Genomic DNA, 25706 nt, shown 5'->3' with positions numbered 1-25706 from the left:
GAAATTAAGTTATTTCTGTTTCGGTATCAATTGCAGTTAGTCAGCCATAAAAGTAAACAGTAAAAGAAAACATATAGGTTTTATTCCCCATAATAAAATATTTAAAATTTTAATGTCTCAGATTTTTTGGTCGTGACTAATTAACGGTGTTCTTCTGGATGTTCAGCCGTGTTGTTGTTTCCGTAGTACGTTTCGACGGCCGACTCAGCCATCCTCTTCAGCTCTTATGAGCATTGCTGTTACGTATCCTCGCAGCCCGGACTTTAATCAAACTGTGAACTGTTGAGCCGCTGTTTATGGCCGAGTTGGACTCCCGATACCCGCTACGCTCTTTGACTTTTTTTCTCCACGTCTGCCCTGATATTCCGTGAAACGCACATTCTGTCAGCGTGTCCCAGCCGTGGAGGGCGTGATCGCCAGTGAGATGTTAATAAACTGAAAGCCGAATTCCAAGCCTAGCTTAAACTGGTACTTCCGCCCTTGTTTACTACGTTTCCTGATTTTACTTGATTTCGTAACTACGCTGTCGCAGAAAAATGGTTCAAATGGCTTTGAGCACTATGGGACTTTGAGTCCCTTAGAACTTAGAACTACTTGAACCTAACTAACCTAAGGACATCACACACATCCATGCCCGAGGCAGGATTCAACCTGCTACCGGAGCGGTCGCGCGGTTCCAGACTAGCGCCTAGAACCGCTCGGCCACTCCGGCCGGCCGCTGTCGCAGAAACTAGCCGTTTATAACACGTTACTGGCCTCACTATGTTTCGTTTCACGCCTTTATTCGAGGCAGTGATCATCGACAGCAAATTTGCATCTTTGTTTCAGCTGGTGTGTCGCTGATGTTCCTTGCATCTCTCTTCGATTGTTTTAATAGCCTGCCCCTCGCAAGACATGCCATAGGCGCTCGGAATGTGATAAATACGCTGCTTGCGGAGACCTAGATCTTCATTAGCATTATAGAAAAAGACATCCTGTCTTTGTTGACGGAAACGAAATAATGTTTCCTTGGAAGTCTACACGTCATTTCTGATAATGGACCAGTAGAAGGCAAGTAAGCGATACCTGGGTGCTCTTTCTCTGTCCCATTCTAGACGTGTTCCTCGGGAAAAATTGGTTTTGACTGCAACGCCCCTCAATTTTATTATTTGAGTACACATTCCATCAGAACACTATTCTTAAGTGTTGCAATTCTTCAGCGACGCTCTTCGTGTCAAACTGTTCGAGCTACATAGACCATAGTCCTTAGCAACGAATTTTTTTGTGGCAGGTGATGGCTGGGCCGTGAAGACAGAGGTCAGCGTGTACTGTATCCCAGAGATCCTCCGTTCTTCTTCTCTTCTAAGACTTCTAGAAAAGGTAGTTGGTCCTCTTTCTCAAGTTTCATCGTGAATTATGTATCAGAATGGACAGAGTTTAAATGTTCCTGGAGTTATTGAAGTTTTCCGCTCAAAAAGGCATCTGAGTATAGACAGAAACAAGTTGGTTTAAATTTCGTGGGGTCTACTCCCTATTCTTCAAACTATCCCATATGTAAGTTCACCACAACAGGCGACATGCCATCGAATAATTAATAATATTTTTCATCAATCAGGGAAAAAGTCAACATCGGAACAGACTTAAAATGTCACTTAAACATTCTTATAACTTTCCTACGGTAAGTTCCAAGGGTTTACAATGTGGGACTGTTGTAAGGAGGGAGAATGTATCGAAACTTACCAGCCGGCTGTTGTGGCCGATCGGTTCTAGGCGCTTCAGTCGGGAACCGCACTGCTGCTACGGTCGCAGGTTCGAATCCTGCCTCGGGCATGGTTGTGTGTGATGTACTTAGGTTAGTTAGTTTTAAGTAGTTCTAAGTCTAGGGGTCTGATGACCTCAGATGTTAAGTCCCATAATGCTCAGAGCCATTAGAACCATTTGAAACTTACGACAATGTCTGTATCGTATAGCCGTAATCTAATGGGGTAGTGTACAAAATGAGCGAATTTCCGAATGTAGTGTTCACAATTTCCAACTATTCACCGAGATTGCTTTTTGGGTATTTTACCAGCTGGTAATGTTACGGAACAGTTTTTGTGGAAACAGTCTCACAAAATACACAAACCAGTAATTAAAAACAGGGTGTATATGTGGACAAGGAAAAAAAATCTCGGATTTTTCCCGGATTTCCCGGTTAAAAATACACTTTCTCCCAGATGAAAATACACTTTTTCCATGTTAAGTGACAGTATACCCTTCCTCGGCACTAAAAGTCGTCAATCCTTTGAATGTGTATGGTTTTATATACCGACGTAGAATTTCCCGGCACTTTAGAAAACGAAACTCAGGGGGGAAAACACGTTTTGAAAGACCTTTGATGTGCAGCAACATGTACGCCGCATATTTTCGTATTGCGAAGGTATAGATTTGAATTCCACCAAATAACACATGTCACTTTTCGAAGCATTGAAATTGAGATTGCGATGCGCTTTTGTAAGCGTCATAGCTCATTCACGTGATCTCGCCAGCTGATGACAGAAATAGGACACGTGATGTAGTCAGCCAATAGCAAGATCACTCTTAAGTAGCGCGAATACACAAATAAGAAAAGTTACTGGCTTAAATTAATATACTTAGCATTCACATATGATATTGGTCTCGAAGATTAATAAGTTGGAAGAGAAGCTAAGTTTCCACATATAATGTTCATCTTTTTTGCGCGTGTTGCACTTTAAGATACACACACAAATGTGCCAGTAAAATTTTTTAATAACGACGCAAATGTCTGATCTTCTGGGCTCGAAATACTTCTAAATGGTTGTCCTCAAAGAGTTGATTTTTAAATGAGAGTCAAACGCTTCGTGATTTAAGAAATTCATCGTACATTCTCGCACATAATTCATCTTGCGTAAAAGGAAATTTGCTTTGAATGTAACGCTTTTCAAACCACCATTCGCAATATTTTCCCGCGACCTGTTAGAAATAGGTTCGTTTCAGCAGTTGCAAGAAAGCACCAGATAACTGGCGTCACCGCGCTTGCGCAGCTACAATGACGCAGGAAGCCCATATGTTCGTACGTGTAAAACATTAAAAGATCTTATATTATGTCATAAAAGAAACAAAACATCAAAGGATACTTCAAGAGCATCGGGATTTCGCGAACCATACTAAAGTGCATAATTCGGCTTAAAATGCATATTCGTATGTAAATTTTCTTGGAGTACCAGTACTCATGTTTGGTTCTTTATTATAGCATAATGCCATATGTGCACTTGAAATGCAGCGAACAGTTGAAACTAGCCAATAGTGTGAAATTAAATAAATTGACTGCCTCAGTAGAAAGGATTAATAAAAGCCAAATCTCTTTAGGAAACCAGCAAAAATAACTTCATTGCTCTGTAAGGCGATTAATGCTTGACTGTCAAAGGCGGAAATAAAATCTGAAACTATTAACATATTTTAGCCTGCCGTAATTATGCGAACGTATTTTAACTCATTTGCTAGCTCCCGGCCACAAAAATCCGTTTTGTTATCATTTAACGTGAGAGCAATAAACGAAGAGGAAACAACAAAATCACTGAACGTAAACACGGGTCACGTGGAGACCCACCTCCCCACCACAACTCTGTATGTTCTGTGCATCAGCCCCGGATCTGCGATATTTCAGAACAGGGGCAATATTAAGTACTGGCGCCCAGCCACACTTCCGTAACCAGAAGCGGGAGAAGGTACTCCTCATACGCGACTCACCTGCGCATGCGCAAGAGCCCGCCCGCTACTGCTCAAACGAATCTAATTTAAACAGTTGTCACGTCACGCTCATCGGAGGCAATTTGTTGTTATAAAGCATTGCATAGTGTTCCTAAAGCCTTTGACACACTTTACTGTTGGCAGACGCTTGTATGAGCACTGTTTTGTTGTTGTATAATGCGCATTTTCTTTGCAACTTAAGTTTTATTTTCTTTTTTTTTTCTCCCGTTCATGTTTACTTGCTGCAGTATCATTCTGCAGTAGCGGGATAGAATGATATCCTTTGTTAATTGGTTCTTACCAGTCAAAATCACAAAAAATTAACTGAAAACTAAAACAATGAAAAATTCTCGGAATTCTAAACAATTCCCGGATTTTTCCCGGTTTTCTGCCGGATGGAAAAATTCCCGGGTTTTTCCCGGATCTCCCGGTTGTCCCGGGTCGTATACACCCTGAAAACCCCAATTTATCGGAATACTTAATTCACGTCAGTAAAAAGTATGTGACACTGCTAGCCATTGTCGGTAACTAGCTAATGCAGCCTTTCTATTCTCTTACTCTTAATTCATATTAGCATGCAGTAAAGTTGATGGAAAATGTTAGAAGCACCTTGTGTAATTGAAATGGATTCGGGCATGTCGGAAGCCGTAAGACAGAGCCATCCTTAGCGCCAAATTCTTGAAAGGCTTCTGGGGGGAGTTTCGACTGTCACTGGCCACCGGCCAGCAGCTTCTGCTGTGCAGAACCATAGTAGGACATCAGGCTGCTATACAGACACAGAGGTAGCGTCTCTCATAGAGAATACGTCTGGCAAAAATATTTTGTGTCCAGGAAATGGAGTGAGGAGACTCGCCTTTTTGGTGGGCAGGTACAGGAGGTGTACAAAAATAACTGCTTACCCAGAAAAGCACGGAAAACTAAAGATAAATATCCAAATGACCGCTAAATTGCAAAGATACACACACACACACACACACACACACACACACACATATATATATATATATATATATATATATATATATATATATATATATATATCCCTGCCAGTATTGCCTAACATATATAAATTCTAAATTAGAAAGAGACACCAGACATTGACAACTCCTCACTGCCTTGCGAAACAGCAGCCAAAAGAGACAGGGAGAAAGTGACATGACTTTTTTCGGTAGAGGACGGTATGACACAAGTCATTGGTTAATCAGTCGGGGAAAAGAGAAAAGTATATTGTAAGTATCAGTTCGATCAGACGGTGCTCAGAAGAACTGGAATCGAGAGAGTCAAAATTCAGTGAGAAACAAAAAACGTGGTCCTAAGAGGTTTACTTTTAATTGGCATTACGATTGGAAGTGAAATTGAGATCGAGATCCGGAGTCTCCATCGCCAGGCATCGACGCTGAGAGCCACTGCGGAGTCGCCTAAGCTGATGCACTGGGGACTTGAAAACGTTTGGACTCAGCCACTGGCGAGGGTCGCTGGCTCCACCAATACAGCCACTTCTGCCACCATCTGCAGTATTATCGTGAGATCGCGCAGCAACCGCGAGACGAGTTGTAAGGAATTTAGGGTTACCTATTCTTAATCCGATTACTTCAAGTTCCATTTTAAGACTTGCTTTTTTCAGCAATGAACAGTATGCTTTCAATTCGCTCACAGGAAAGGCATATTCCCTCCTGTAGTATTGCTTATTTCCATTAACCTTACGATGATTATTAGGCATTTGGCGATTATAAGCAATGTTGTTGCGCGACTGTTAGTAACATGTCACATATGCCAAGGATTTAATGTTGCCAGATGTTGTCATTTATTTATGTATGATTTTATCATGATAATGTTTGCCAGAGGTTGCCACTTGTTTAGTAATCGTTTTTATTGTAATAAGTCAGACTAATTAGAACGCTGTATCATTTAATAGTCATAGATTTCTCCTGCTCACAATTTTGGAAGGTACATTTACGTATTTTTATTGATGCTAGCCATAATTCGTCTGCATTTTCAACCCTAGCACATATTTTTTAATCGAGGCCTGCCAGAAATGAACTGATTTAACTGGAGCGTCCGATCTATAAACAGCAGCGCGCACCCACGGTATGTAAGTGTGTCTTACTACCATCGTGTCTTTCTTGTGTACATTAGCAAATTCATTCGTCACGGTGGAACAGCCGCTAGTGTTATAATACCTTTAATGACGTATGTACCAAAGCTGACTCATTGAGACGAGTCATCATCCTTCTGTCAATGTTATCGTACGATCGAAATCTATTTGTGTGTAGACACCTTCAATCAAAAGACCGAAAATCACGTTACTATAGTCCACATGTCACCGTAGGACTGTAGCGTTGGCCTTGTCTGTTAGCAGAATTAGAGTTTTTGCGTCTTCCTCACAAGTTCTCAGTACTACTCGTTCTTGGCATGTGCTCTACAGGTTTCACGGCAGACCCCTCTTGCTGTTTCCTGTGGGGGTGAAGTTGCAACATGCTCCATGGAGCTCATGTAACCTGCTAGTGGCAACTTTTTTGGAGTTGGCTTGAAACTAAGCCTTTTGGTAAGAATCATCACTGTATCCACGTCCAGATGTTTGTCAGTGATATTCGTTACTGTACAGCTCCCTCCATCTTATCTTGCGTTACTCGATAAATGAACAAATTTTGCTTTCTGACGTGCAGTCGTTTACAACTGCACTCATTTTGCCTTATGTCAACCCATTCCCAAAATCCGCAGACAGTGTAGCCGACATGTAAAAATGGAACATAGTTTAAAGTTTAGTATTTGTCAGGCGTGACGAATTCTGTCTCTGCACGGAGCATAATACTGATCGGTGCTGTCGTATGTTCAGTTTTGGCTAGACTTAGAGAAAGCTTTTGACAATGTTGACTGTCTTTCAAATTCAAAAGGTGGCAGGGGTAAAATACAGGGAGCGAAAGGCTATTTACAATTTGTACAGAAACCAGATGGCAGTTATAAAGAGTCGAAGGGCATGAAAGGGAAGCAGTGGTTGGGAAGGGAGTGAGACAGGGTTGTGGCCTCTCCCCGATGTTATTCAGTCTGTATATTGAGCAAGCAGTAAAGGAAACAAAAGAAAAGTTCGGAGTAGGTATTAAAATCCATGGAGAAGAAATAAAAACTTTGAGGTTCGCCGATGACATTGTAATTCTATCAGAGACAGCAAAGGACTTGGAAGAGCAGTTGAACGGAATGGACAGTGTGTTGAAAGGAGGATATAAGATGAACATCAACCAAAGCAAAACGAGGATAATGGAATTTAGTCGAATGAAGTCAGGTGATGCTGAGGGAATTAGATTAGGAAATGAGACACTTAAAGTAGTAAAGGAGTTTTGCTATTTGGGGAGGAAAATAACTGATGATGGTCGAAGTAGAGAGGATATAAAATGTAGACTAGCAATGGCAAGAAAAGCGTTTCTGAAGAAGAGAAATTTGTTAACATCGAGTATAGATTTAAGTGTCAGAATGTCGTTTCTGAAAGTACTTGTATGGAATGTAGCCATGTATGGAAGTGAAACATGGACGATAAATAGTTTAGACAACAAGAGAATAGAAGCTTTTGAAATGTGGTGCTACAGAAGAATGCTGAAGATTAGATGGGTAGATCACATAACTAATGATGAAGTATTGAATAGAATTGGGGAGAAGAGGAGTATGTGGCACAACTTGACAAAAAGAAGGGACCGGTTAGTAGGACATGTTCTGAGGCATCAAGGGATCACAAATTTAGCATTGGAGGGCAGCGTGGAGGGTAAAAATCGTTGAGGGAGACCAAGAGATGAATACACTAAGCAGATTCAGATGGATGTGGGTTGCAGTAAGTACTGGGAGATGAAGAAGCTTGCACAGGATAGGGTAGCATGGAGAGCTGCATCAAACCAGTCTCAGGACTGAAGACCACAACAACAACAGGTGTAACTTGTTCACCTCGACATCTTGTTAGGGAAGGTAGCGTACAGAGGAGTCGACTATCATTCTGGCGATGCTTATAGTACATAAGTAGGTTGTGTAACATAGCCTCGCCATAAATAAAAATGCGAACTCTCAGGTTTTTGTTTTCGCTGCGTGAACTCTACAGCTAGCATAGCTCGGATCCCCTGAACAAACGACGAGGTCGATCGTGAAAACATTGGACATAACACAGAAAAAACAACTCGGCTGAACTCGTTTAATCACATAATTACATGAAAATGTATCGATATTTCGTCAAGATCAGGACAATGGTGTTGCATGTCAGTGACTGATTATATATTTTTCAACTACTCTGTAACCGAAACTATTTACAATACAAATGCGAAATATGGAAATAATGACACGATTTCATGATTCAATTCCAGTATAAAATGAAGTGAAAAACGCGAGCAATAAATGCGAAATATTCGAACCGAAAACAAAATATATTCCATTCCCATTCGATCGGTTTTTGCGATGTATCATTACGAACTTTCCTTTAAGACAAAATTATTCATTCAGAATTCAAAGGCCTAATATGAGGTATGAGAGAGTGATGCAACTTGGAACACTTGTCAGACTTCTGCCCCCAGTCAGCCTTCTGATAGGACATTAATACGTCTTCTTATTGCCGCGCAGGGTACCCGCGCGTTTTAAGGCGTCTTGTTAGAGTTGGCGCGGCTCCCCCTGTCGGAGGTTCGAGTCCTCCTTCGGGCATGGGTGTGTGTGTTGTCCTTAGCGTGAATTAGATTAAATAGTGTGTAAGCTTACGGACCGATGACCCCAGTAGTTTGGTCCAATAAGATCTTACCACAAATTTCCAGAAAAATTTCTTATTATTCCGCTCTGAAACGATATTATTCTCTTATGCGTGTTGCAGTCTTTACCTAAAAAATTCAAAAATTAAGGTTTCTCTAAATCCAAGGTACAACGTGGTCATGTACCTAGGAACAAATATTCTACCCAAATTCAAAAGTGTTATAATCTAGAAAATCTTATCGGTACCGTATTTAACAGTGTACGTGTTACATTTTTACTCTAGCTCACAAAAAATCAGTAAGTGAAATAAAATTAAGAACAAGAACTAACAAAATACAGTTTCAACTTAAAACCAACTCAAGTAGAGACTAATTCCTCTTTTCCAACAAATTTAATGTTACTCATGCAGTCGCTGAAATCTGTTTGTTGTAGACTGCACATGATATGTAATTTCAACTGATGCTATGAAGTTTTCTGTATGAATGAAGTGCTCCAAACACACGTGTACTTACGGGAAAAGCGATTTTTATGTGCCGCTGAATGTATTCATCGTCTGGAGATGACCTGGCACTTTGAATAATTTCCAGGAGCTTCAGTCGTTGCTATGAGGTGTACGGGGCCTGTCTTTTAATTTGGCATAAACGGCCATTAGACTCAGCTAATGAGATGTTGCATCACTGTTGTTCAGAAATACGTCATTTGTTACTGTTAAAACAACGGCACCTCAGAAACTGGCCGACTGTCTTGTTTACAACAAGCGTTTAAAGAAACAATGTTTTGAAAGAAATTAAAATTTTGCGTGAAATTTTTCGTTGGATGAAAATCGTAACGGCCTAACGCAACAATAATGCCACAAATCGCTCCGTTCATCTTTTGGTAATAATTGACCTCCAGGAAAGACTTTTTACAGTTGGTTTGTAGATTTTCGTTGTGGTAGCATTTCCGTCAGCGACGAAATCCGTGAGAGCTGACCAAATTCCGGTGGTGTCTCAAATCCCATCTATGCTGAGCGGAACATCGTGGAAGATTGTCGGCACTTGACGTACTGTGACATGTAGGGATACTTAGGCATATCGAACACTGCCATAAGTAGTATCGGTTTTGCAGTAATTTAGCTGGGAAAATAATCAGTTCCCGTTGGACTCTGTATATTCCATCAAAGACAGAAACAGGCTCATGTCAACTGCTACAAGGAAGTCCTCATAACTTCTACCAAGATAATGCAAAATCCGAAAACAACATCGTAAATGAATATGGGTGGATTCGGAAGAGCCGGAAACTAAGAAGTACTCAACTATTTGGTAGCTCGAAGATGAACTGCAAACTACAAAAGTAGGTCGTTCACCAAGAGGCGAAGGAAGCCATGGAATTAACGTCTCGTTGCCCTATTCACCCGATCTACCGCCTAATGGCTTATTCTGTTACCTTATGTGACTGAAAACAGTTGTGAATAGCGGCTTTCACGACCTGAAAGCAGCTGCTGAATGCTTCCAAAACAATGTGCCTGCGTGAGGTGGCAATATCAGAGTAAACAAAATTTTCCGCAACTGGCCCGAACCGTTCCAGAAGACTACAAATTTTTAAGGCGAACGCTTTGATAAAAAATACAACAGTTTAAATATTAGAAAAAACTTTTTCAATCGTTAAATCTGTAAAAATATGAAGTGCGTCCGTCGTATGTTGTTTACGCAAAAAGAACCTAACTATTCATACCGTCAGATACCCATCTCATAATACTCATTTTAGGCTCCTTTACTACCTGTATAACTTACAACATCATGTACCAATCCTCCACTGTGTACAAGCAGAATTGGACATCTTCTCGGAATTGATGCCAAGGAAAAAAGTGACAGACCATTCGAATGGGTGTTTTTACCGCAAACATATCACGACTAAAGACGATAAATACTACTTAGCATATCTGCGGAAACTTTAACAGCACACTTCCACCTTTAACAGTGGGATAATTACTGTGCACTTTTGCGATAGTTTAATCAGCTGAAACGAGGCCATAACAAAAACTTTTTTACGTATCTTCCAGGTGTCTGTATACGCCGCTTTATCATAACTGATTGCTGTTGATGTCGTCCTGATGCAATGTCTCATTACTGAAATAATTTCACAAAAGAAATGAAGCCACTAGTTTAGCTTCCAGCTGAAATGTATATGATTAGAAATGGAGAACGCGATCTCACTGGAGAGGATAGCGAAGGAAAGTCGCCTTGGCCAAGTTTCCTCTCACTCAATCGGCGGGGAGTCTGAACCACGAAGGCGCGTAAACGATTCTGCTCCCCAGCACAACCACATTAACTCAGCACTACACCACTTCACGCTGTCTGCTGATACAGGGTCGCCAACAGCTGAAATTGTGAAAGAGTTCGCTGTACGCGTAGGTGGAACTGTCAATACAATGAAACATGCACCGTGTTTGTACCAGCGGCGACAGCTAGTGGTTTAAGTATACGTGGCTCTCACATTCACATGAAAAAAACCTAGTGGGAGCATTTGGTAATTTCCCTTTACTGTCAGTGAGTAGAGTCTGACTTTTTCTGTCGACGGGATGATATGTGCAGAAAGTGGCACCCTCGCTTCACTGATAGCGATCCTCCTCTTATTCTTAAAGCGTGCTATGTCGTTCCACTGGTACCATTTGGAACACCAGTGATGATTCTAGTGCTCCCGAAAGAGCACACAGGATCCGCAAAATGTAACGCCACAGGGGATCTGGTCTGAATACTGTCTCTGGACAAATGTTCGCAGGAGGCGAACGACAATTAATAGTTTAGTCAGCGTAAGAGAGCAAGCTGCCATTCATCACACCAAATCTAAATTCAATTTAATTCATCTTATATTCTCCTGCAGTTACTCATGTGGGACGCTCTTCCATACGGTACAGCTTCATCAGTAGGCAGTCGAAGATTGCTGCTTACCCTGTCTGGATCTTTTGTGTACATGGCAAACAAAAGCGGTCCTAACAAAGTCCCTGGGGCACTACTGACAATACCCTTGTATCTGATAAACAGTCGCATTAGTTAAAAAATCTTTGAGCCATTCACATGTGTGAGAACCTAATCCGTATGCTCAGACCTTCGTTAACAGTCTGTACTGTGACATGTAACAAAAGATTCCCTGAAATCTAGCAATATGGAATCAGCCTGTTACCCTAATCTGTGGTTCCCCGGACATGATGAGAAGTGAGGTGAACTTCAGCTTCGGACGAGCCATACTTTCCACATCCCCTTTTATTTGTGGATTTAAGCTATTCCCCCTGAAGGAAATATATTCAAACTTGGAACAAGCTGAAGAATTGTGCAGCAAACGGACGTTCAGGATACTGGTTTGTAATATTCTTATAGACGGGAGGCACGTGCGCTTTTGTGAAGTCTCTTGCAGCAAGAGATTCGCGATAAAAACAAGCTAATTACGCGGATTATGCCAATGAGTACTCTTTGTAAAAGCGAATTGGGTTTCCATAGCTGCGAGGGGTAACCGTGCGGTCTGAGTCGCCTTGACACGATTCGCGGGGCTCCTCCCGTCGGAGGTTCGAGTCCTCCCTCGGGAATGGGTGTATGTGTCATCCTTAGTGTAGGTTAGTTTAAGTTAGATTAAGTAGTGAGTAAGCCTAGGGACCGATGACCTCAGCAGTTTGGTCCCATGGGAAGTTACCACAAATTTCCAAAAAATTGTGTTTCCATCTGCACCTGCCGACTTACCCATGTTCTACCATTCCAGATGCTTCTCAACGCCATATATGCCTGTTTATACAGGGTTATTACAAATGATTGAAGAAATTTCACAGCTCTACAATAACTTTATTATTTGAGATATTTTCACAATGTTTTGCACACACATACAAAAACTCAAAAAGTTTTTTTAGGCGTTCACAAATGTTCGATATGTGCCCCTTTAGTGATTCGGCAGACATCAAGCCGATAATCAAGTTCCTCCCACACTCGGCGCAGCATGTCCTCATCAATGAGTTCGAAAGCATCGTTCATGCGAGCTCGCAGTTCTGGCACGTTTCTTGGTAGAGGAGGCTTAAACACTGAATCTTTCACAAAACCCCACAGAAAGAAATCGCATGGGGTTAAGTAGGGAGAGCGTGGAGGCCATGACATGAATTGCTGATCATGATCTCCACCACGACCGATCCATCGGTTTTCCAATCTCCTGTTTAAGAAATGCCGAACATCATCCTGTTGAAAGATGAAGTCTGCGCTGTCGGTCTCCAGTTGTGTCATGAGCCAATTTTCCAGCATGTCCAGATACACGTGTCCTGTAACGTTTTTTTCGCAGAAGAAAAAGGGGCTGTAAACTTTAAACCGTGAGATTGCACAAAACACTTTAACTTGTGGTGAATTGCGAATGTGCTGCACGAATGCGTCAGGATTCTCTAGCGCCCAGATTCGCACATTGTGTCTGTTCAATTCACCATTAGAAAAAATGTTGCTTCATCACTGAAAACAAGTTTCGCACTGAACGCATCCTCTTCCACGAGCTGTTGCAACCGCGCCGAAAATTCAAAGCGTTTGACTTTGTCATCGGGTGTCAGGGCTTGTAGCAATTGTAAACGGTAAGGCTTCTGCTTTAGCCTTTTCCGTAAGATTTTCCAAACCGTCGGCTGTGGTACGTTTAGCTCCCTGCTTGCTTTATTCGTCGACTTCCGCGGGCTACGCGTGAAACTCTCCCGCACGCGTTCAACCGTTTCTTCGCTCACTGCAGGCCGACCCGTTGATTTCCCCTTACAGAGGCATCCAGAAGCTTTAAACTGCGCATACCATCGCCGAATGGAGTTAGCAGTTGGTGGATCTTTGTTGAACTTCGTCCTGAAGTGTCGTTGCACTGTTATGACTGACTGATGTGAGTGCATTTCAAGCATGACATACGCTTTCTCGGCTCCTGTCGCCATTTTGTCTCACTGCGCTCTCGAGAGCTCTGCCGGCAGAAACCTGAAGTGCGGCTTCAGCCGAACAAAACTTTATATGTTTTTCTACGTATCTGTAGTGTGTCGTGACCATATGTCAATGAATGGAGCTACAGTGAATTTATGAAATCGCTTCAGTCATTTGTAATAGCCCTGTATGTCTTTCAGACTGTCAAACGATGGTATGTCTGTGCAGTCCTCTTATGTGAATGTTGTTTTAAACGTGAAATTTAAATTGCACACACAAGAATGGTCTACGAATGACTGGATAGCAGAATCCTTCGACGCGCTTAGTGATTTCACGTTGGATCAAAATGTTCCCTTGTTCTCGGCAAGATCTTTCGCTAACATATGTCTGTAGAAGTTTCCAACTGCTCCATTCATCAGTCTTTTGTAAACGCACGAATTTCTATTGCGCTTTGCCTGTCGACATATCGGAATTCTATTTTGAACCGAGGATGCAACAGTCCCTATTTTCTTAGCTTTCTCCGAATTTTGTGCAACAATCAACTTAATCTTTACCCACAATTCTTCTACGTCCATCACAATGAAAGTTAATGTCGTCCATTCATCGTCTAATTAGGATGCTAACAACTGCTTAATTGCCCTCTCTAGCAAAATTACCGTTCTAGCCTTCTTGACTGACTCATTAACTTTATTAACCATCGTGAGTATGATAGCATCGTGATGGCCAGTCCCCACTGCAGAGGTACGGTAGCAGAACGACGCTGTGCATTGGGGAGAGCCTTGCACGCAAAGTCAAATAACGGGATGGCGACATAGAACTGTTGTGGAAAATATTCCATGCACATTATGATAGGCAACCCGGCATACATCTTCCGCATTTGGAGCGGATTACTCGAATTGCCTATCTTTACGTGCATGAAATTTTCTTCAACCCACATTTGCTCTGTCTACTCCAGAGTATAAGAAAGGAAATGGGGGTGGGGGGTGGGAAACGTGTAGGGTATGTTACCAACACGGTGGTCACTTTGAAGGTCGTCATTTTTAATGCCACTGGCAGTTTTCCATTGGAAAGGGGTTATCTAGATATTAAGTGCATAGCGATTTATTCTTGAAAAAAATGGTGGTTATATTTTTGAGCATATGTTTAATCACTCTCTATTTACGACTGATGTTCCTACCTTGCAGGTGACACGAAAGCTGATAGTGTGAACACACTCGGAATGCGTTGAAATCGTCCTGACATCAGAATAGAGGAGAACTCGTGTCGTCGCAGAGGTTCCCAACCAACACCACACTAACAGACCACCGATTACCTTGAGTGCGATGAGGAAACTTCACACGAAATTCCGCGAAGGTGTCTGTGTCGCAGACAAACAGAAATCTATTCGACTGAGTCCATTTTGCAGCGAGATGCAGAGAAAACTGCACTCTGAATTCCCACTGAGCGATATCGGAACTGCGGTTGCTGCTGCTTCATCTGTAACCGTTTCTGATCGCCCAGTTTTTGGTTTGCTCGCGATGCTCAGTTTCACAGAGTTCTGCGATAATTTTCTCCACCGCACTAATCAGGTTGAAATGTAGTGTAGTAACACAGGTGCTGCTCTCTCCTGATATCGGGACGATCTCTCTTGTGTTAAGGCCACCAGCTTTGATGTTACCTCTAAGGAAGAAACATCAGTCATACCTGGAGAATGACATTCTCAAACGAATTACTATTTCTCCACTTGAAAATTGCTAGTTCCATCTAAAAGGCTGCTTCCAAAATGGCCGCCATGTTTTCTCTCTCCCTTCCTCCCCCCCTTCTTCCCATCAAATTTTAGTTTATACACCCGTTTTTATTTTAAAAGGGTGATTCCATACTTATGATGTACCTGGTAGTTTCTGCGACATAAATCTCGGTTATGACCACAATACTAAAACTGGAGAAGAGGGATAGAGAATAAATTTTGCCGAAGGAGAGCACTGTTTGACTAATGTAAGTTGGTTCAAGTGGAATATTTAGCAGAACAAGAGAGGGTTGCGTAGGGCTGATTACAAAGTGTGGGCGCCGGCCGCTGTGGCCGAGCGGTTCTAGGCGCTTCAGTCGAGAACCGCGCTGCTGCTGCTACGGTCGCAGGCTCGAATCCTGCCTCAGGCATGGATGTTTGTGATGCCCTTAAGTTAGTTAGGTTTAACTAGTTCTTAGTCTAGGGGACTGTTGACCTCAGATGTTAAGTCCCATAGTGCTTAGAGCCATTTGAACCATTTTTGAACAAAGTGTGGAACTCTACTTCAAAACTCTTCGGACTGAAGACCACAACAGAGACAGTAATACAAAATTGTTAAGGCTTTCGTGGGCATTTCTTGACAAACTGTCTGTTGGCATCTGTCTCGGGTTCTCCGGGCGACTGTCGTCTGATGATTTTTCTGACGTTTCTCCAGCACGAGTCAATGGCCAAGGTTTCACCCTCCATTGCTGGTGGTGGACTGGAGCCGAGTTCGCGGCCGCAAACTATATATACCTGGCGTGCCAACGTCCGAGGGTTTCTCCGCGGACATTTCCGGTGCGTATATCTTCCTACCAGCAACGATCGTTCGCTGCAGCACAGGAAGCCAGGATTCGTTTACCTTGAGGCTTTTCTCTTTCTTATTGAAGCTTTTGTCGAGTTTGTGAATTTCTACAGCTTTCCTGAACAAGCTGTTGTGCTAGCTCTTCTATACAACCAGAACTTCCGAGTCGGCGAATTTTAATACGTGGTCGGTCTCACACAGATCGTGCTCTGCCACGACCGATTTATCCACCTGCCCCAACCTGCAACGTCGTTTTTATTCTGCAATCCTGGTGTTGATCGGTCGTCCAGTAATTCCAACATGAACTTTTCCGCATGTGCATGGTATGCGGTACATTCCTGGCATTGCAAGTGGGTACCTTTCCTCTTCTGCCCATCTGAGACACTCTTTGATTTTCTTTGTCGGTTTGTAAATAGTCTTTACGCCTTTTTGTGCAATATACGTCCGATCGGCCGATTCTGTCCGTCACTGTGGGAATGTGTGACAGAAAGGCCGTGCCCGACATTTCTTTTTCTGATTTCTCGCTTCGCCGAGTGTTTGGCTCTGTTATACTTCTAAAATCACTTGTGGAGTAGCAGTTGCTCCTCAGAACACTTTCAAAGTATTTTGCGTCTAAGGTGCGGTGGCCGACGTATTCGTCTTGCCCGCGTTACTAGCCTATTAATCATGTCTCTTTTCTGGTTCGGGTGGTGAAAAGAAAGTTCAAATGTGTGTGAATTCCTAAGGGACCAAACTGCTGACGTCATCAGTCCTTAGCTTTACACATTACTGAAACTACTTATGCTAACAACAACACACACACCCATGCTCGAGGAAGGACGAACCTCCGGCGGGAGGGACCGCGGAGTTAGTGACATAGCGCCTCTAACCGCGCGGCCACTCCGCGCGGCTCGGGTGGTGGTTTGATAGTTTGTGCAGGTGTCGGTCCGGGTGTGTCGGTTTTCGAAACATGCTGTGTCCCAGGTTTTCACCATCCCTTGTGACCAGCACGTCTAGGAAAGGTAGTTTTTTGCCCTTCTCTATTTCCATAGTAAATTTTATGTTGGCATGGAGACTGTTCAAGCGTCTTAAGAAGTCACCGATCTGATCTTCACCATGCCTCCACACAATGAAGGTATCATCGACGTATCTGTACCACACCTTAGGTTTGCAAGTCACCAAGTCCAGAGCCTGTACTTAGAAGTGTCCCATGAAGAAGTTGGCCACCACTGGGACTAACAGGACTACCCATGGCGATGCCTTCCGGCTGTTCGCAGAAGTTACCATTTCACGTGAAATAGCTCGTGGTGAGACATGCATGAAAGAGCTTGGTGATGTCTTGAGGGAAGATGGAACCGATGTACTCCAAAAAGTCCCTGAGTGGCACTCCTGTAAACAAAGAAACAACATCAAAGCTGACCAGGACGTCGTTTCGCGCAAGTTTTAGTTTCTTCAGCTTCTCAATGAAATGTCCTGAGTCCTTAATGTATGTGTCAATCTTCTCCACGTGTGGCTGGAGCAGGCCAAGTGTTTTGCCAGTTTATACGTCGGTGAGCCAGGAGCGCTAACAATCGTTCTTTGTGGAACGTTTTTCTTATGGATCTTAGGTAATCCATACAGCGGCTGGTCCTGGCGGAGGTTCGAGTCCTCCCTCGGGCATGGGTGTGTGGGTTTGTCTTAGGATAATTTAGGTTAAGTAGTGTGTAAGCTTAGGGACTGATGACCTTAGCAGTTAAGTCCCATAAGATTTCACACACATTTGAAAAATTTTAATCCATACAGCCGAGGTGGTAGGACTTCTGTGTCGCGCACATTCCTCTGTAATTCCGTCGACAGAGAAGACGTCTTGATTAACCGATTCGTATTCAATGTGATACGCTGTGTCGGTTTTCGGTGCGTCGACTGACCTAATAGGCCCCGGATCTTCTACTCTTAATCTTCGGTCTTCATTACAATGGTTGCATTTCCCTTATCGACAGGCAGTAGCAATCGGCTGTAAAAGAGCACTCGCTGTGTGAGACCGACCACGTAGTAAAATTCGCCGACACGGTAGTTCTGGCCGTAGAGAAGAACTATCACACCAGCTTGATCAGAGAAGCTGTAGAAATAAACAAACACGAGAAGAGCTTCAACAAGAAAGAGGAAAGCCTCAAGGTAAACGGATCCTCGCTCCCCGTGCTGCAGTCAACAATCGTCGCAGGTAGCAAGAGAATCGCACCGGAAATGACCGCGGAGAAGCCCTCGGACGTTGGCGCGCCAAGTACAAGGGTCACTCCAAAAGAAATGCACACTATTTTTTTAAATATATCTTTTATTCTACCTGTTTGAAAGTTCTACAGTGTGGAGATACATCGTTTAGGAACAATATTTTCATTTCTCCACGTAATTTCCATCCCTCTCCACTGCCTTACGCCGTCTTGGAACCAGCGCCTGTATACCCGCACGGTAAAATTCTGGACCAATCTGTTGGAGCCACTGTTTGGCAGCGTGCACAAGGGATCATCATCTTGAAACCTTGTTCCACGAAGAGAGTCTTTCAGTTTCCCAAAGAGATGCTAGTCACATGGAGCCAAGCCAGGACTGTAAGGCGGGTGTTTCAGTGTTGTTCATCCGAGTTTTGCGATCGCTTCCATGGTTTTTTGACTGACATATGGCTGTGCATTGTCGTGTAACAGCAAAACATCCTGCTTTTGCCGATGTGGTCGAACACGACTCAGTCGAGCTTGAAGTTTCTTCAGTGTCGCCACATATGCATCAGAGTTTATGGTGGTTCCACTTGGCATGATGTCCACAAGCAAGAATCCCTCAGAATCGAAAAACACCGTGGCCATAACTTTTCCAGCAGAAGGTGTGGTTTTGAATTTTTTTTTCCTTGGGTGAATTTGCATGATGCCACTCCATTGATTGCCTCTTCGTCTCTGGTGAAAAATGATGGAGCCTTGTTTCATCACTTACAATTCTTCCAAGAAATTCATCCCCACCATTCTCGTACTGTTCCAAAAGTTCGCTGCATACCGTTTTTATTGTTTCTTTGTGAGCCACTGTCAACATCCTGGGAACCCACCTGGCACAAACCATTTTTAACGCCAACACTTTCAGTATTCTGCAAACACTTCCTTCCCCTATCCCAACGTAGCGTGACAATTCGTTCACTGTGATGCGTCTGTCAGCAGTCACCAATTCGTTAACACACTGCACAATGTCTGGAGTGTGTGCAGTATGAGGCCTGCCGCTGCGAGGACAGTCCTCAATATTGCCGTGCCCGCTTTCATCACGTAACCTCCTTGCCCACCGACTAACTGTACTGCGATCGACAGCAGCATCTCCATACACCTTTTTCAATCTCTTCTGGATGTTTCCCACTGTCTCGTTTTCACAGCACAGGAATTCTATGATAGCACGTTGCTTCTGACGAACGTCAAGTGTAGCAGCCATCTTGAAGACATGGTGTGACGGCGCCACTCACGGGAACAAGTTGAACTAAGTTTGAAAACAAGCAGGAAGGATGTATCTACACACTGTAAAACTTTCACAGATGCAGAATGAAAACTGTATTTTTAGAAAAATAGTGTGCATTTCTTTTGGAGTGACTGTCGTACGTATAGTCTGCGGCCCCGAGCTCGGTTCCAGTCTATCACCAGCAATGGAGGATGAAACTTTGACAATGCCAGCGACTCGTGCTGGCGAAACGTCAGAAAAATGATCAGACGAACGTTGGCGGAAGAAGGCGAGACAGAAGCGTACAGGCAGTTTGTCAGAGACAGTAATTCTGAGAAAGGGCTCACTGAGAAAAGATGGGACCCGCAAGCTGCGTCCTCAATTTAACTCAAGCCAGAGTCTACCAGCCAGGTTTTCTTGCCCCTGACGCAACATGAGAGTGGTGCTTGTCTGCAGGAGCTGCAGCGGTTCCTGGACGACAGCCCGCAGGGGGTGGTGTTCTTCAGCCTCGGCACCATGGTGCGCTGCGACACGTTCTCGCCGGACAAGATGGCCGCGCTGCTGGCCGTGTTCTCGGCGCTGCCGCAGCGCGTGCTGTGGAGGGTCGACCCCGCCAAGCTGCCGCCGCTCCCGGCCAACGTGCTCGCGCGCAAGTGGATGCCGCAGAACGACGTGCTCAGTGAGTAGTAACAGTGTACGCTGGGAGGACCTGCATGGCTCCCTTTGCACGGATACAGTGGTCCCTTTGCATGTGGTGTACGAGTCTTGTGTTTCAGTGCCTAATTTACACCTTGCTTTTGGCGCGCAAGAGGAGTCAACAGACTTGCGGAGACTGCTTTGCTCGGTACTCCCAGCCGGTCTCTGCACACTGCACGGAAGAAAAGTCACGTGTACAGGGTGTCTCAACATACCTATTACAGGCGCGTAGGGGATGTAGAGGGGACGTAGTAAGTAAAGTTCTGATACACCGACTGTACGTAAAATAAGTCAGAAGATCGAATCACTTCCAAATGTCCCACTTCATAGTAGAGTAGGTTAGGTAGAGCAACAAAGTGCATTTCTCGAAAACATTTCCAGGAACACCTCAGTCCATCACGTAGCGTGTGGTTAAAATTAAAGTGCAACTATTCGCGAAGTGTGAATTATCGTACGGTAGCAAAACGTGTACGTACGCTAAAATGGTAATGCGGAATCGATTTACGCTGAAAAAAATAGTCCTAAATTTGATCACCAGGTGTAGAGACTAATCGCGTCCCCGGTAAACGCGTTGTTTTAGATATACACAGAGCCAAAACTCACATCGATGCAGATAAAATGATCTTGCAGGTCATGTATCTGGAAAACCTCTGCGGATAGCACGTTCGCGCAAGGCTGCATGAAACAGATCACTGGGTGAACGACCTGAGGTGTTCCCCCATCTTGAATGAAAACTGTGGTTTCCACACAGTTGCGCTTTTCCAAAGCAAGAATCCCATACACCTGACGGGCCGTCTGCGTGTATTTTCTTCAATGAAGAACGGACGGAGAGTAAAGCTACTTCCGAATCCACACCGCTGAGTCATAAACGGCGAGTGCAGTGGCTCTTCGTGGACAACACTCTGTTTAATAGTACCCCAAAATCGGCCGTTCTGTGTAATGACTGAAACCTGCAGAGTAAAAATGCCACGTCCTTCCATACAATATTGGCCGGCCACACGTCATCAAATTTGATCCGTGTTAAGAAAATTCAAAACGTTGCTGCGGGTCATTAGGTTTCAGCTACTGTACCATCTGGATCTTGAACGGGTAGCATTGTATAATACGAGGTGTGGCTAGAAAAAAACCGGACTAGTACTGGTGAAACAATAAAACGAATGCAATAAGGCTGAAAGTCGCGTGGCCTGTCACGTGACTCTCGCTCCGCCTACTGCTCGAGTTTCATCTGCCTCCTGCACTCAGTCTGCCCGTGGCGTCTGTTTTAAGTAGTTGACGTTTTGTCTGTGCGTCGGAAAATGTTGAGCGTACAGAAAGAACAGCGTGTTAACATCAAATTTTGTTTCAAACAAGGAAAATCTGCAAGTGAAACGTTTGTAATGTTACAACTAGTGTACGGCGATGATTGTTTATCGCGAACACAAGTGTTTGAGTGGTTTAAACGATTTAAAGATGGCCGCGAAGACACCAGTGATGACACTCGCACTGGCAGACCATTGTCAGCAAAAACTGATGGAAACATTGAAAAAATCGGTAAACTTGTTCGACACTTTCCTTGTCAACTCCTGTTAACTCAGACACTGCTCTGATTGTTAAACGGCGATCTAGTCGAACAAGTTTACCGATTTTTTCAGTGTTTGCATCAGTTTTTGCTGACAATGGTCTGCCAGTGCGAGTGTCATCACTGGTGTCTTCGCGGCCATCTTTAAATCGTTTAAACCACTCAAACACTTCGCGATAAATAATCATCGCCGTACACTTGTTGTAACATTACAAACGTTTCACTTGTAGATTTTCCTAGTTTGAAACAAAATTTGATGTTAACACGCTGTTCTTTCTGTACGCTCAACATTTTCCGACGCACAGACAAAACGTCAACTACTTAAAACAGACGCCACGGGCAGACTGAGTGCAGGAGGCAGATGAAACTCGAGCAGTAGGCGGAGCGAGAGTCACGTGACAGGCCACGCGACTTTCAGCCTTATTGCATTCGTTTTATTGTTTCACCAGTACTAGTCCGGTTTTTTTCTAGCCACACCTCGTAGACCGCAAAACGTACGTAGTGTTGACCATGGGATAGACAATTCTGGCGACGCTCCACGAGCACTGGTATTACTCGTGGCAGGTGGTGTACGGTCAGGTACAGCAAGAGCAACCTCATTAGTAACTTCCACCGTGATAGGTCGCCTTCCTCTTCCAGGTGCCACATCAAACTCACCCGGGTTTACGAATTTCATTATCATCCTCTTTAAACCATTTAATGACATCGTGCCTTTCCTGAGACGTTTCTGTCGGAGTACTCTCTCAATGAAGCACTGGGTAATTGCTGCCGTTCACAGAAAACTTTTTCACTAACAGTGCAGGGTCTGTCTTTTCGATAGCCACACTTTTTACTCACTTTATGACTTGTGAAATGACAGCGCGGATGTCATACTGACATACAAACTGTGTACAACGCCAGGCCTGCACACACTTGGAAGTAAATTATATTCAAGCGTAAATAGATTTCGCATTAAAGCAGTAACACACCTATCAAGTTTCGCTGCCATGCGATAGCTACACTGGACCTCACTGAGTAGTTGCATTTTAATTATAAGCACCCAATATGTTATGGATTGGAATTCCAAAAATTTTTCGACACAAGCGCTTTGCAGCTCTACCGTTACGGACCGTACCGTGAAGCAGCAGATTTGAAAGATATCTGCTATGTATACTCATTTTACGCTGCTGACAGAAGTCGAAACGTTGAATCATACTTGTCAAGCGATGAAGATGTCTGCAGCCGCGCATTGCACTGCTCTCACAGTGTTATAACGAAGCGATTTCGAGGAAAAATTAGGCAGAATATAGCACCTTTGTGCAGAGAACACGGTGGTGATTTAACTAACAATATGAACTGAAGCCGTGTCTTTTTGACGTAAGGAGCAAACGTGATAAAACATTACGTGAAATATGAGGTACATTAAAAGACTGTTGACCGCAGTCAACAGGAGAGGAAATTAATCACACAATGAAGGCTTTCACGACCAGATGTTTCAGCTGCCGAGAATTCTTGCAGGTTGTATGGCCGTGGTCCATGGAACTCTTCTATCCTTGCCGACAACCAGGAACACCTCCGAAGATGTCCAACGTAGCTTTGGACGGAACGTCAGGGATAGAAGAGTTCCATGGACCACGGCCATACAACCCGGAAGAATTCTCGGCAGGGGAAATTAAAAACGAAATATCAGCTCTGCCTTCATATCACTCCCGAGAAAGACATACCGTTCAGACCTCGAAGAGGTGTGGTGCTGAACAAATTTTGTTTACGTACTGAAAGTGTAGTTTATTGACAGATCCGGATTCACCAATGGTATGGAATCTAAATAGCAGCTGATAACTTCTCCGTAAAAGTAATTCTTTTTATCATCACGTTATCCTCCTTCACTAACTTCTATTACACGACATCCAGTAGGAGCCTATAATTATCCTAGCTCTTCCACAATTAACTTCGATATGAGTGTGTACTCGTCTTGTGAAAGAGTGAATCTTCGAATAAATGTAGAAAGTCCTCTCTTTTCCCGTCCGTTCATCCACTTTTCATGTATATTTAAAGATTTGTTTACGTATTGTCCACTGCCACACCATATAATGCAGAGAAAGCGAGAACTGGTATCGCTAGCAGGTTCCACTGACGCGTGCTTTGTGTCGCGTCCAATCACACGGGACTTTTCCCGTTCGCTTGAGTGCGCGCGTTCTTGTACGCCTTAAGGAATGTGTTGAGTGTAGCTTTCCACTACTATATAACTGACACACATCGGTCCTAGAAGTCAGTCCCCTCCTGACGCTGAAAGCGATGAATATCTTCGAGTTTTAACACAAACACACGCGGCCAAACTACCAAGAAAATTTTATTTCAGTCTAGCCCAACATAATTCAGAAAGCTTATAAGGGCACCATTATCGTTGCAGTTACTAAACATCGATATCAGCAGCTCATTTCCGGGGCCTCCGACATCAGTGACGTCCCAGAAGGTTCTGGACGCTATAGTTTCGAGCCAACTATCGGGGAAACACAGGTGGACCGCGCGCTTTGGAATCGTTTGAGTGAGTCAGTCGGTGTCTTCTGGCAAGGGTAACTGTGGGTCTGAAGCCCGGAAGAGCAGGAAACAAGTTTTATTCTAAATATTTCATTCTTTGAAAGTGGTAAGAACAAATATTGGAGTTGTTATAGAAAATGAAAATACATGAAAATAATTTTGTGAAGCTCATTGTGAAGGATAAAGAGTTATGAACAGTTTGAAGATCGCGGAATGATATGAGCATGACAGCCATTAGAAGTACATGGGAAAACTAATTTCTTAGACGACAGCGTCAAAAGTTGGATGTAAGAAGTAGTGTCAAACAATTACAGGGAATTAACTAAATACCTGAAATGTTCTTAATGTGAACTAGATCAAAGAAACTTACTTTTGGCGCTAAGTAGGATGAGTGAGTTTGGACTAAAAGTGACTTATGACTTCCCTATAAGTATACTATCCAATGTATGGGCTGGCTTAGGCACACACTTCAGTTCAATAGCCATCTAGGTATATCTGATATACCGAACCCCTTTTGCTCGTCGAAGTCCCGCAAACTTAAGTGAACATTAATACACAGAAATATAAATATATCGGGGAAGGGAGGGAGGGGGGGGTTACAATCTGTGGTGTTTGTGGTGACCAGGTGGGAGGGTAAAGAGTAGCGGATTAAGAAATAATGCTCATTATACAGTTTCTCCTGACGAAATAGTTGATCGAACAGTCCACGTATATACCGCCAGTTCATAGATTTCAGCGGGCACAATTTTTCGGGCTCAGAGTGGTCGCTGTCGTGAAGTGCGCTGACGAACTTACCACTTGGGGATCTACGTCTGATTTACAGTGGTTGGACAGAAAAATGGAAGCACCAAAATCATAACACATTGTTGTTGTTGTTGTGGTCTTCAGTCCTGAGACTGGTTTGATGCAACTCTCCATGCTACCCTATCCTGTGCAAGCTTCTTCATCTCCCAGTACTTACTGCAACCTACATCCTTCTGAATCTGCTTAGTGTATTCAACTCTTGGTCTCCCTCTACGATTTTTACCCTCCACGCTGCCCTCCAATGTTAAATTGGTGATCCCTTGATGCCTCAGAACATATCCTACTAACCGGTCCCTTCTTTTTGTCAAGTTGTGCCACATACTCCTCATCTTCCCAATTCTATTCAATACTTCATCATTAGTTATGTGATCTACACATCTAATCTTCAGCATTCATCTGTAGCACCACATTTCGAAAGCTTCTATTCTCTTCTTGTCCAAACTATTTATCGTCCACGTTTCACTTCCATACATGGCTACACTCCATACAAATACTTTCAGAAACGACTTCCTGACATTTAAATCTATACTCGATGTTAAAAAATTTCTCTTCTTCAGAAACGCTTTCCTTGCCATTGCCAGTCTACATTTTATATCTTCTCTACTTCGACCATTATCAGTTATTTTGCTCCCCAAATAACAAAACTCCTTTACTACTTCAAGTGTCTCATTTCCTAATCTAATTCCCTCAGCATCACCCGACTTAATTCGACTACATTCCATTATCCTCGTTTTGCTTTTGTTGATGTTCATCTTATATCGTCTTTTCAAGACACTGTCCATTCCGTTCAACTGCTCTTCCAAATCCTTTGCTGTCTCTGATAGAATTACA

The 25706-nt window shown here is 43.4% G+C and overlaps 1 protein-coding gene across 1 annotated transcript in view; it reads left to right on the top strand.

Moving 5' to 3' along the window:
• LOC126263218 (UDP-glucosyltransferase 2-like) overlaps positions 1–25706 on the top strand; it is an 85772-nt gene that overhangs the window by 47613 nt on the left and 12453 nt on the right. Inside the window, exon 5 of the mRNA XM_049960287.1 lies at positions 19757–19979. Within this exon, the coding sequence (XP_049816244.1) occupies positions 19757–19979 (223 nt within the window). The remainder of the gene's footprint in view (positions 1–19756; positions 19980–25706) is intronic.

Source organism: Schistocerca nitens, chromosome 6, assembly GCF_023898315.1.
Source record: "Schistocerca nitens isolate TAMUIC-IGC-003100 chromosome 6, iqSchNite1.1, whole genome shotgun sequence".
NCBI classification, from domain to species: domain Eukaryota; kingdom Metazoa; phylum Arthropoda; class Insecta; order Orthoptera; family Acrididae; genus Schistocerca; species Schistocerca nitens.
This window is presented reverse-complemented; position numbering and strand designations above follow the sequence as displayed.